Source organism: Notamacropus eugenii, chromosome 4, assembly GCF_028372415.1.
Source record: "Notamacropus eugenii isolate mMacEug1 chromosome 4, mMacEug1.pri_v2, whole genome shotgun sequence".
In the NCBI taxonomy this organism is placed as follows: domain Eukaryota; kingdom Metazoa; phylum Chordata; class Mammalia; order Diprotodontia; family Macropodidae; genus Notamacropus; species Notamacropus eugenii.
The window spans coordinates 295091382-295104234 of record NC_092875.1 but is presented as its reverse complement, the minus strand read 5'-3'; the positions used below and the strand labels follow the sequence as shown (position 1 = coordinate 295104234).

General features: G+C 37.1%; 1 protein-coding gene across 4 annotated transcripts in view; it reads left to right on the top strand.

The window, feature by feature from the left end:
- The window catches only part of JPH1 (junctophilin 1), a 96587-nt gene that overhangs the window by 75684 nt on the left and 8050 nt on the right, over nt 1–12853 (top strand). For all 4 annotated transcript variants that reach the window (XM_072604909.1, XM_072604908.1, XM_072604907.1 and 1 more), the window contains exon 4: nt 4148–4794. In XM_072604909.1, coding sequence (XP_072461010.1) covers nt 4148–4794 — 647 coding nt within the window. The remainder of the gene's footprint in view (nt 1–4147; nt 4795–12853) is intronic.

The window sequence follows — 12853 nt, the reverse complement described above, 5'->3', positions numbered from 1 at the left end:
CCCTCAAGATTTCAGTTTCCTCCCTTGTCTTGAAACCTCTAAGGCATAGCTGAGTCTTTCTTCTCCCTTTGGCCTAGTTGTCCCCATCTTCTCACACATGCTGACAGAGGTTATCAAGTATGTGGAGCAGTTTTTTTCCATTTTTGTTTGTTTGTTTTTTGCTGTATTTTTCTAGTTGATGGGGTTTCCTGGATTCCTGATTGCATCTTCTCTCACTTTATGCAATCACTAGGTCAGTTTCTTAAGTATCTTCTACCAGTTTCTCATCTGCACTTCCCTTAAATAGCAAAGCTCATTATATCAAGAACCTTTACTTTTCTACAAAAGTCTTAGTCAATAAAAGTCTTAGACAGCCTAAGAGAGCCTTCATATGTCTCTTACCAAGTAAAGTGCATGGGCTTTGTAATAGGCTTTCCCTTCACTACTCAGAGGCTTCCTTTGATTTCCAGCTGGTTTTTTTTTCAGGATGATTCAGATGGTCAGAAATCTAGTTGCTAAATTTAATCATGTATGACGCTTTTATACTGGGGGGTGGGGTGGTGAGGGGTGATTTTAAAATGTTAAAGTCAGGTTTTATCTAATTCAACCTAGGACAAGCCAGGTTGTCTCAAGGCTTCCTTGTCCACATAGACATTGGCTACTTTTACATAGCAGTATCTTGTAAGCTAGACACTGCACAGTGTAAACTCTTCATAATGTATGTATTTGATGTTTAGTTTTCATCTTGTTCTTTACATATAGCCATGTAGATTAGTGTTATTTGTCCTAGATGATAAGCCCCTTGAGGACATAGAGCATGATTTGATTGTCTTCTTTATACATCATCTACATACCACTTCTAGCCCCATTGGGGTGGGGGTGTAAGAGGAAATAAATTTGCATCTACATAGATGAGTATGCAGTTCTTTTCCTCCATACTCCTCTATTCCATTCCTCATATTGTGTTTTGTTGAAATAACTATAACAGTTGACAGCTAGCTGGGCATCTGTATGACCTTGGGCAAGTCACCTCAGTTTCTTCATCTGCAGTATGAGGCTTAAACAAGATAATATATTTTAGAGCTCTTTGTAAACCTTCTGGTGGTATAGAAATTGAATGCAGGGACTTTTGTTTTTACAGTGGTCTACCCAATGCCTCACACTCTGCCTTCAACATCGTAACAGCTTAATAAGTGTGAAAAGAAAGGTGCTCATTAATTCAGTGGCCTCTCAATCCAGGATGATAGCATCCTTCTCTATAAAGAATAAGGAATAAGATTCATCCATGAATTAAGTTATTTATTAGAGGGCTATTTATGGAGGAATATTATTCTCTAAAATTCCTTATTAATGCAGTCTTCAACTCCTACCCATTGGAGAGCACGATCCCTATTAGTAGGTTAAATGTTTATTTGTTCTGTGCTTTGAATCTCTTCTATATGATGCAATCCTGTGGGAATAATTTAGAAATAGAAATGCTTGATGTCTTCTGTGATTTCTGCTGCCTTGTTACATTTCCATACTGATGTGCCCCCACTTTTGTCTCATGAATATTTATACTTATTCCTTGCTGAAAGATCTCAGACACAAATACCAGGGATTTTTTTTAACCATTTTAACTCATCAAGTTTTGACAATAATTCCAGTTCATAATACATTTTAAATGGTAAAATAAGTTCCTGGCATGTTGTGAAAATTGCTAAGCCATCTGGTCCTCAAATCAGAAGAACTGAGAGTGGGATAGCCTAGTGATGCTAACTCAATAAATCTAAGGAAAAAGTTCTTTCACAGGTTTTAAAGATATCTAATGACAGATTTAAAGATATCTAATCTCTGAGATAGAATATTATCCTATACTATATAGGGCCTACAGGAATTATATGGCTGTTTTGGGATTGTACATGTGCCCAGCTCCAGAGCCACATCCCTCTGAGCACCACTGGGATAGCATATGGCAAGCACATGATTCTGTGGAATGAAAAACAATCCCGATAAAGCCTCTGTGTGGAACCTTTAGTGAACATATTTGTAGGTGAGTGGTGCCAGTGGGCACATCACTAGAGGAGACAGAAGTAACTTATCAAGAAATTGGATGAAAACAGTCAACTTCCTGTACCTAGGAGAGGCAGTCATCACCTCTTGCCCAAATGTTTGACTACTCTTACTGGATTGACCAAAGGGAATGTACACATATGAGAAGGGAAGGTTCCTAGGAGAAAATTATGTACAGGTGAGTTGGGAGGATGTAAAACAATTATCATACTACTAAAGGTTTAGAGCTGGAAGGGACTTTAGAGGCCATTGAGTCTAGACCCCTCATTTTACAGATAAGGAAACTGAGACTAAGAGGTTAAATGACTTACCCAGCTAGTAAGTGCCTGAGACAGGATTGCGGTAGACACAGAGGGTCCATGAACATCACTTTGTTAAATTTTAGAGTAAAAAAGGTTATCTTACAGAAAATCACAAGGCCTGCACTGACCACTAGTATTTTCCTTTTGAAGTAATGTGGTGTAATGGAAAAAGTGGTAGACTGTAACTTTGTAACTATTAACAAGTCATTTAATATCTCAGAGCCCATGTCCCCATCTATACCTGTAGTACCTACTTAACAGGATTATTTTGAGGATCAAATGAAAGAATATATGTAAAGCACCTTGTAAATCTCAAACCACTGATTATATAAACCTCCATTCTTATTACTGAAGATTTCATATTTCAGGAGTGGGAAATCTGCAGACTCGTGGTCACATGCGGCCTCAACTTCACAGAACAAATCCTCTTAATAAAAGGATTTGTTCTATAAAACTTGGACTCAATCAAAAGGTTGCACCCAGGTTCCTAGAGGGTCCCATGTGGCCTCAAGATCTCAGGTTCCTCACCCCTGTTCTAGACCACAGGAATAATTCTCCACACTTTCATTGCCCATGTTCATCCCTTTGTTCAACCCATTTCTTAACTTGCCAATCTGAGACAGCCCCACAAAAGAGATATGATGCCAAATCACAACTGATGGGAACATGGTATGCCATAAGTAGTTTGTTATGGTGTTACCAACTTTCTAATTCAATTTACTGAGATTGTGAGTCCAAAAACAGTCTCTGTGTCTTAATACATGCATATTGTTTTTGTTGATTTGGTGAAGGGGAAATAAATATTGGCCTAGGACATCAGGTTAGGTAAAAGCTTTTCTGATAGTAAATATTGAAATGGGTCAATTAGAGAGATTTTAAGACTCTCCTGTCCAACTATCTCTAAAAACCATCTCTAATGTTTCTTTTCAGCCTTTTGATTCTCTGACATTATTATTTAAAATGACACAGTGAGTACTTTGCAAAGCCCCATGTTTAAATAAAAATTCTATACCTTATAAGGTTTAGATTGTGTCATGTAGATCAGAATTGGATAAATGAATTTGGTGTGTATCACAATTTAGTTACCAATGTCACTTTGGTGAATATGATGAGAGGTCATCTGAGTCTTCTCAAGCTTTTTATTTCTATATTAACCTTTGAATGCAGGACAAAGGGAGAAATATTAAGAAGGCATTCTAGATCTATTGTCATCAAGGTAAAGAACTTGAAATTGTGAGGATAGAAATTTCTTCCATCGATGTAAGTCTGCAATTTATGAGTAACTTAAAATCTTAGAAAGTTCCGTGCAGCACTAAGTGGTACCCAGACATCTAGTGGCAGAATGAATACAAAATTGGGCCTAGAGTCAGAAAGGCCAGAGTTCGAATCCAGTCCCACATTTATTAGCTGTGTGACCTGGGCAAGTCACTTAGCCACTTTTTGCCTCCATGTCCTTAACTATAAAACAGAAATAATATCACACAGAATCAAATGAGATAATATTTATAAAGCTCTTAGCACAGTGCCTGACACATAGTAGTTGCTTAATGATACTTCTTTCCTTCCTTCCACACAGATATAGATGGAGAACTCGAACTCAGGTCTTCCTAACTCCAAAACCAACCTTTTATCTACCTATACTAGGATACCAAATATATAGCCACCTTCAGATTAAAACATGTAGCTCGTCTAAATATATCTGTTTCACATCTAAAGGCAGAATAAGTGAATTTAATCTAGCAGAAACTGTCATCAGAATTAATAAGACATTATATCCTATTTTAGTCACATTTTTCCATTGTCATCTCTTGCAGGTCCTGATTATATAAAACACAGATTTCAGGAAGGCATAGAAACTAAAGAAAACCCAGAAGAAAAAGTCCCAGAAAAGCCACCTTCACCAAAGGAATCTCCTCATTTTTATCGGAAAGGCACCACTCCCCCCAGATCCCCTGAGCCAAGCCCAAAATCAAGCCACTCTCCTGAGCCTTCCTCCCCAGTGAAAAAGCAAAATCCCAGCTCAGGGGCAAGACTCAGTCAAGAAAACAAGAGTATAGCTGATGAGTATGTAATAGCAGTTGTCAACAAGCCCCTACTTTCAAAGGTACCCCCAAAAGAGGAGGTAACAGTATTGCCTCAGTCCAAGTACACTGGCCGCCACAATACCTCCTTCCACCCTGGCAACGGGGAGTTGCATTCGCAGTATCATGGCTATTATGTGAAACTGAGTGCACCGCAGCATCCACCAGAAGACAAGGAGGAAAATGAAGGGATGAGCCAGTCTTCTTTGGCACTGGTGTCCAAGCATCCACATCAGAAGTTAAGTCCCCCTAAATCCACGACAAAACTAGCTGCCAAAGAAAGCAAATCTGAGCCAAAAATGAAGAAGTCTGAACTTGCCACACCAAAGAATCCAGCAAACAATGATTCAAGTTCTTCTTTGGGAAAAGAAGATAATTCGGTAAGTTTTATAGGAAACTTCTCCCTCTTTCCTAGTACATACTCTTAGGGAATTTTCCTTTCTGCTAGCAATGTGGGATGATTATTAGCCAAGAGGTTATTGAATTACACAAGCCAAGATCTAAATGTCCACAGAATTGCTTCTAAAGTTTAGCATCTTACTTTAAAACCATGAATTTTTGACTCAGAAATCTTCTAATACCCATTTTCCAGTCAAGTTAAAATAATCCAGAAAACTAATGGTCACCTGCCCTTTTTTTATCCTTATTGTTTTTCAAAAATAGGAGCAACTTTTTAAGTGCTAGGAAGGAATTGCGGCTCTTGCTCCTGCCTGGTATTAATACCTGCTGTTTGCAAAACACCGTGATGGACTTAAAGGAGAAAAAGAGATGATACGGAAGCTGCTCTTCAGAGGCTTAATATCTAGTAGGGAGTAAAAGGCATGTGCACTAAAAACTCTGATACTAGACTTGTAAGTACAGAAGAGCAATATGCTTTGAGAAATTTGAGGAGGGAGAGATGACTTTCTTCTGGGTTTCCCAGGAAAAGCTTCAAGAAGAAAATGTTATCGAAGTTTGACCTTGAAAAAAAGGAGAACTTCAGACAGATAGATAGGGGGTTAGTAAGGAATTCATTCTAAAGGATAATGTGGAAAAAAAATGACTAAGGAGAAAGCAAGATAGGAGTAGTCCCTGAGCCTTGGCTGGTTTTCCTGGAAAGTACACAAAGAAAGTATTGAAAAGGCAGTTTGGAACTCCATGGTAGAGGGCTATACATTCTAGGATCAGTTTATACTTTATTCTCTAGGCAATGGGGAGCCACTGAAGGATTTTTAAAAAATTTGTTTCTTTTTATTTTTCAACTAGAGAACTGATATGATCAGTCGTGAGGAAGATTACAGAATGAGTAGTGTGAAGGCTAGTTTGGAGATCAGTTAGGAGATTGGTGCAGTGGAAAAGGGATGAAAGCCTGCCTGAACTGGGATCATTTCAGTGGTAGTGGGAAGTAAGAGAAGAGGTGATTGTGAGAGAGATGGGGGAGATAGAATCTTCAGAATCTGATAATTAATTGGACATGGAGACCAAAGGAGAGAAGGAAAAGTGAAAGATGACTCTAAGGTTACTAGGATGCATGACTGGGAGGTAATAGCAACAGAAATATAGAAGTTGGAAGAAGGACATGTTTGGGGGAGAAGATAATGTGTTCCATTTGGAGCATATTGAGTTTGCAGTGCCATCAGTTCATGCAGGCAGAAATACCCAGCAGGCAGTTGGAAAGATGGATATTGATTGGGGAAACTTAGCCAGTGAAGGTAGAGATTTAGGGGTCATGAGCATAAATGTGATTATGTTAACCTTTGGAAGTCAATGAAATCAACTAGGAAAAGAACAAGACCCATGACCAAAGCTCTTCCTCCTCCCACCTCCCCACCTCCATGTGGAAGAACAGTAGGAAGGGATATATGAGAATATTGTATCACAAAATCAATTAAGGGAACAAGTACCAAGAAGTAGGAGGATGATCAGTGATGTCAAATGCATTAGATCAGTCAAGCATAATGAGCACAGAAAGCCATAGATTTGGCATTAAAGAGGCCGTTGCTTTGAAGAGAGCACTGTCAGAAGAATGGCAAGGATAGAAGCCAGATTGTCAAGGTCTAGGTCAGTAACATGCTCCTAGACCTTCCTTTAGTACTAGAGCTAGTCTGTAGCCCTACACAAATAGACACACATAGGACCTCTTTAGTCCCCAGTTTCCTCATCTCTAAAATGAGAGTTGTTGTAGCCTATTGGCTAAAAGATTAGCTGTATAGTCAAGATCTAACATTAGCTGTGTGAGTACAAGCAATTCACTTCAGTGCCCCCAGACAAGTCTCTTGAGTCTCCAAGTTACAGGTGGGCTCCATCAGGGCTCCATCAACCTATCAAGAATTCTTCATGCCAATGGAATCACTGGTCCCAATCACCCACCCCTACTTCCCAAAAACAAAATATGAGGGGGTGGAGGGGTTGCTTCAATATTATGTGATTTTTAGAACCAGGCATTTAACTGAAGGCATTTTACGTGGCTAGTAGTATCCTGTATATAATGTTGCCTTCACATGTACTTCTTTGAATTTAATTTGATGAACAAAGCTTTGTAACCAGAACTCCTTTCCTCACTACCAGCTTCCTAAGTAGTGACTAAAAAATTCCAGCATTTTACAAAAGAAGTCCATGCAAGGAAAATGTTGTACTAGAATGTTCTTAGACAGCTAAGTTTTCTAGCGGATGATTTTGTTACCTATCATTTCTCTTTTATTTATTATCAGTGCTTCTAATTTAGTATTTGTCAACACAAGATCTGCTGTTATTCCCTATTATTATGTTGTTGGCAACTTCTAAATTCTCATCTACATGTAACGGATCCTCCTACATGGCTTGTGGAGATTGTCTCTTTACTGTATAGGGATATGTGGTACACAGTGACAACCAAGAAAGTGTGTTCCCAGACTCCATAGTACTTACAGACTTTGCAGCTGCAATTAATGGTTAATCGAAATCTGTCCAGCAATTGCAAAACAGCCCAAATGCTTGTGGGTGGAATAACTAGCTTAAGAAAAAGACTAACAATTTCAGAATGACATTTTTTTATTCAGATCTGAATAATTTTAACTGAGAAAAAGGACAGTCTGACTATGGCCTTGATATGATGATAAAATAGTTGAAGTTCATCAGCTGAAGTTAAATACATTTTTAAATTAACATATAATATTAATTATATAAATCAATAAAATATAATTTATATAATATATAAATATATTTAATTTACAATGTAAGTATTTTTAAATTAAATGTAAGTGTATATTTGGAGTCTATCCCCTTGAGTCTTCTTTTTTCTAAGAGTATGACAAACATTTATGACATTAGTTACCATTGTTATAAATCTAGATTGTTTTCTCTAGATAAGTGTTCTTAAATTACCAAAAATAAATTAACCAGATGAACTGTATCATCTCCAGAAATGTCATTCTGCAATAGAGTAAATGATTTGCTAAGACAGTGAATCTTTAATGAAGCATCAGTAGGATGGTATACATTGACAGTGAGTGTCATTGAATTTGTTAAACATGATTCACCTGCCATTTATTTTTCAGCATTTGTTATCCATATACAGGTTATTTTTCAAGGGCTCATGAGTAATAAATAATGTACACACAAAGAAAATTAGAACTAGTGTTGTCCAAGTACCTTTTCTTTATATATACATGGGTGAAAGTCATTCTTATTCTTTAGCTCTCTTAAAAGTAGTATTACACTGTAATTCAACTGTGTGGTTTAACAGAGAACCAGGATCAAAGAGTATTGGGTAGAGAGGACAGATTGCAACACAATAGTTGTCTTAAAATGGAACAGGTTACAAGGGTGGCACCCTTAAATGATGAGCTCCTTATCAATGGCCACAATCAAGTAGAAGTTAGATAAATATTTACTGAGAATATTATAGAGGGGATTTATAATGTCAAATAGGGGACTGGGATAAGTGATTGTAAATATGGGTTATGTATTTTAGTCAACATAATATAGTAGGTGGAGTACTAAGGCTTGGAGTCAGGAAGATAGGTTCAGATCTCATGAGCATTGACACTATGGTCAATTCCTTCCACCTCTTAAAGCCTCAGTTGATCTGTGAAATGTGCGTCATAGCTACAGTACTGATCTCACAGAGTTAGCGTATGGCTCAAATGGAAAATGATGTGTGTACAGCACATGGCACATAGTAGGTACATAATAAATGTTTATTTGCTGACAGTCTTTTGTAAACTTAAAAACCCTGTATAATGCTGATGAGTCAGGAAACAAAAGTTCTAATTCTTTCGTTACCATAATTTATTATGAGTTTAGAGTAAATTATATTCCTACTGTCCATAGTATCTTTTCTATAAAATGAATTTATTAATTGTAGAAGGTGGAGATACACCTATCTGAAATGAAGAAAGGGTCTAGTTGACTTCGAAAGATTATCCCTCAATATTATAACACCTTCCTTGCTCTGAATCATTACTCAGTGAGTAGATTTCAGGGTTGTGTTTTGGATTCCTGATGCCAAACCCTTAGGTACAGAATTCTCCTCACCATCAGACTCCCTGATTCCAATAGCGATTGACAATTATCCTTGATGAGAGGTATATTTTATCTATAAAGATTTTTTTGTAAGTGCTCTGTGTTGTCATCTTTGAAAATTAGAGCTGCTAGTCACATCCTCAGTAACTTTTTTTTTGCTCCTAAATAGTCATTCAATACCAGTATCCACTATTTGGTGTGTTTTAATACCAAAACCTACAGTCCCCCTAATAAACTGTGACAACAGTCAACCTGTCTCAGATTTTCTGCATCTGAGATATGAGAATTATCTAGCATATTTAGAGAAGACTTAGATAGCATAGCACAAAGCAGTACTTGCCATAAATTTGGGAAGGAAAAGCCATATGTAGCTTTGCTACAGTTCTCTCCAGAAAAAGATTTCAAATTCATAGCAAACAAGTTCAGTAATGTCTATCTTCCTTCAGACACTAGGAAAATGGATAGAATAAAAACCAAAACTTTTAAACCAGAAAGGTAGTGGTTTTAGCGGATCTACTGAAACTGCTACTCCAAGACGCAAGAAAGACGAAAGCAAATTAAAGTGGAACTTGACAGTAATGTTCAGTACTTGTGCTGGTTCTGCAGAACAATCCTAAGGAATGCCTTAGCTCTACAGTAACATTTGATCCATCTGGAAGGTGATCATAGGTCCTCTCTAAATATCCTAGACAATTCTCACATCTTAGACACAGAAAATCTGGGACACAGTCTGATTGTTAGCACAGTTTATTAGAGGGCATGAAGGTATTGGGGAAGGGGGAAGATGTTAGGGATTACCCATGAGAATTGCGCATTATATGAGTATGTGACTGTACATATGTAACCTTATTCCATAAGTGTGCATTTCCATTTGATACACAAATTAATGAGATTTTTCAAAATGATGACTTTGTTATGGGCCAGTAGAAACAGATTTAAGATACTGTCTCAGAGCCAGCTGAAACTTTTTCCAGTAGAGAATCCTAACCAATTATCTTTGAAAATTACTCATGATTTTTCCTGTTTTTTTCCAGTCATTACTGTGATCTTCCAGAACACTTTTGAGCATTACCTTGAATAGAATTCTTCCTCAGGTCATACATAGTTTCCTTTGAATTGAAGTAAGCCCTAAATAATCCCCAAATCAAATCAGGCTTGAACCTGGAATAATCTGTTAATAATTATTTTTAGAGAGAGGCTTCAGGTTTATTTCAGGTAATAAAGAGAACTGTTTTATACGTTTTGTTTTGGCTCAGAATAATTCCATTTTTACTCAAAGGATAACAGGCAGGCTCACTTAACTAACATTAGAATATCAAAGATGAATTTGGTTATATGTTTTCTCCAGATATATTTCTAATTATCTTTGATTCACTTTTCTTTATTTGTCACATCAGATTCAGAATTTCTTTCCAAAAGAAAATTCTTCCTAATTGTGTATAGGAGCAACAATACCGCTGAATAAAACTGTACTTCCTTAAAGTTAAAATTTAATTCCATGTTTTGACTGGCCCATATTTTGTTACATAAGATATTGTGTTGATTCTAATCAAGACTGAATCTTCATGCTGCTGCCCCTTCTTTCATTGCACCTGCCCTGATCACTCTTGAAAAGCAAAGACTGATTTTTCATTTTGCTATGTTAAGCTCCTACTGGGCACGACAGTCATATTTCTGGGACTTTGCCTTTCCCTGCACATAACATAGATATTTGAAGAATGAAAGGGTCACCCACTGGCACCTGTCTCTAAAACACTGTGGCCTCGAGCTAAAAGTGACAAAATAGCCTTTTTTTCTTCATGTTGCTGTTACTTAAGCTTAACAACATAACTTTACTGAGGCTTCTTTAAAAAGAGTTGTAGGGAATATTTCAAAAAGTAGCTTAACCAGTGGTATATTTCATAACTTAAGGAAAGATTTATAAGATAGTTTGCAGACTTGCTTACTAAATCTGGAAACCAGAACAGTGGGATGCCGCTACAGTGTGTCCCAAAAGTATTAATACCCAGCTTTTTTTTTCCTAGGACTTTAGGGTTTTATTAAGAGCCTATGTGTATTTTTTGTCATTGGAACTTAGGACAGCCCTGTGGAGCAGTGTCAAGATAAGTTTTACCGGTAGTAAAACTTAGTAAAGCATAGTCTCCCATTTTACAGATGGGAGAGACTGTGGCTCAGCAGTTAAGATCTGTCCAACATTACATCATCAGAATCCAGATCTCTTATATCTACTTTCCTTTGATCTCCCCCTATGAGGCCATGAGGCTTCACACTAGCTAGTGAGCATAATTTATACCTTACAGACTATACAAGTGAATACATTTTTTACAAATTCTTGGGTAATTCCACCAAGTTATTAAAAGAAAGGAGAAAGGACTTGGGATTTTAACATAGACATCATACAGCCAGTATGATATAGTGGGAAACATGCTGGAGAAGTTGGCTAAGGAGGGACCTGGCTTGAAATCCTACTTCTACCACTTAGCTAGGTATTTGATCTTAAGCATGTCATTTAAGCTCAGTGTCCTCATCTTATAGGGGTGGTGCCTACAGCTTCTCACAAGGTGTGATTGTGAAGAATCAAATGAAATGTTGTATGTGAAGTGCTTTACTAGCCTTAAAAGGCTACAGAAATGGTAGCTCTTCTTATATAGAGGACGCTTACCATCTAGCATGGTCCTTAGTGCCGCCATGGTGCATGGAATGTAGTATGTTTTGCCTACTGCTATTGGAATAGGCTGAGGTATGTATTTCACTTCAGGAGTAATGTATAAATTCCAGTGTCCTGAAAGGATTGAAATGCTTTGCAACAAAACATGATCATTGACAGACTGCTAATTGGAGTGAATTGAAGTACAGCATCTAATTAGTCTCCATAGTGAATGATGGCAAAGCCCAAACTAAGATCACCTGAAGATTTCATTTGTTCATTTATTAATAACATGGAACATATAATCAGCATTAATATGTCATGCCTCTTTTTGTACTAATGGGAAACCACCTTTGAAAGTCTATGTGAGAAGAGTTAATTAGTTATTATCAACACATCTTATTTTTCCCATGGTCCTAAAGAGACTACATTATGCAGAGAGAGTGTGATTTTAAAGAACTTGGCAGCATACTAAAATTGCTTTGTTGCAGTCTAATTTTATGTAAATTATGATCTCTCCCTACAGTATTATCATCTATAAGGATCTTTGTTATTGCTACTATATGCCAGCTCAGGGCTTGCCCCATTTCCATTTCTTCTCATTTTTACTAAGCCCATTTTTCTACCTTATAATTGTCTGTTCTCCTTAGCCTGAAAGAATTTCTCTTCATCAACACTTCCTTAGGGGGTGGGCACACCTTAGAAAAATTCTACTGATAAAATCTGTAATTTAGTTAGTGTTAATTTACATTCTATTCAAATACTGTCCTGCTATAACCAGTTTCTTCAGCTGTAAAAGAAGGAAGACAATTTCTACCCTGTTGTGAGGGTCAAATTGAGATAAAAGGGTATGAAATATCTTTGGAAAAAAGCATTAATAATTTGTATCAACTGATTAGAGAAGCATCATTGGCAGTACCAAGAGAATAATATACACAGTGATACCAACAGTGCAAGTGAAAAGGAAGTTGAAGTCTGAGAAATGGAAAAAACTGTAAAAATCCTGAAGATGAAGTCATGAAATCTACGTCCTCCGTCACAGTGCCCAAGTGGAGGGCTTCCAAAATGCCATACCTGTGGTCAGACAAGATTTCTGCGTCACGTGTTTTTGCTTAATTATTTCTCTTTATTCCAAAAAAGGGTTTACTTTAAGAAAGGGGTGGGAAATGACTGATGTGAAGCCATAAAACAAAATTTAAGTGTAAAGCTCCATATAAATACAAGGTATGATTAGTAACCATTTAATCTACAGGCATTTGTTAAGCACCTACTACAAACCAGGCACAACGCTAGACAATAGAAATAGAGAT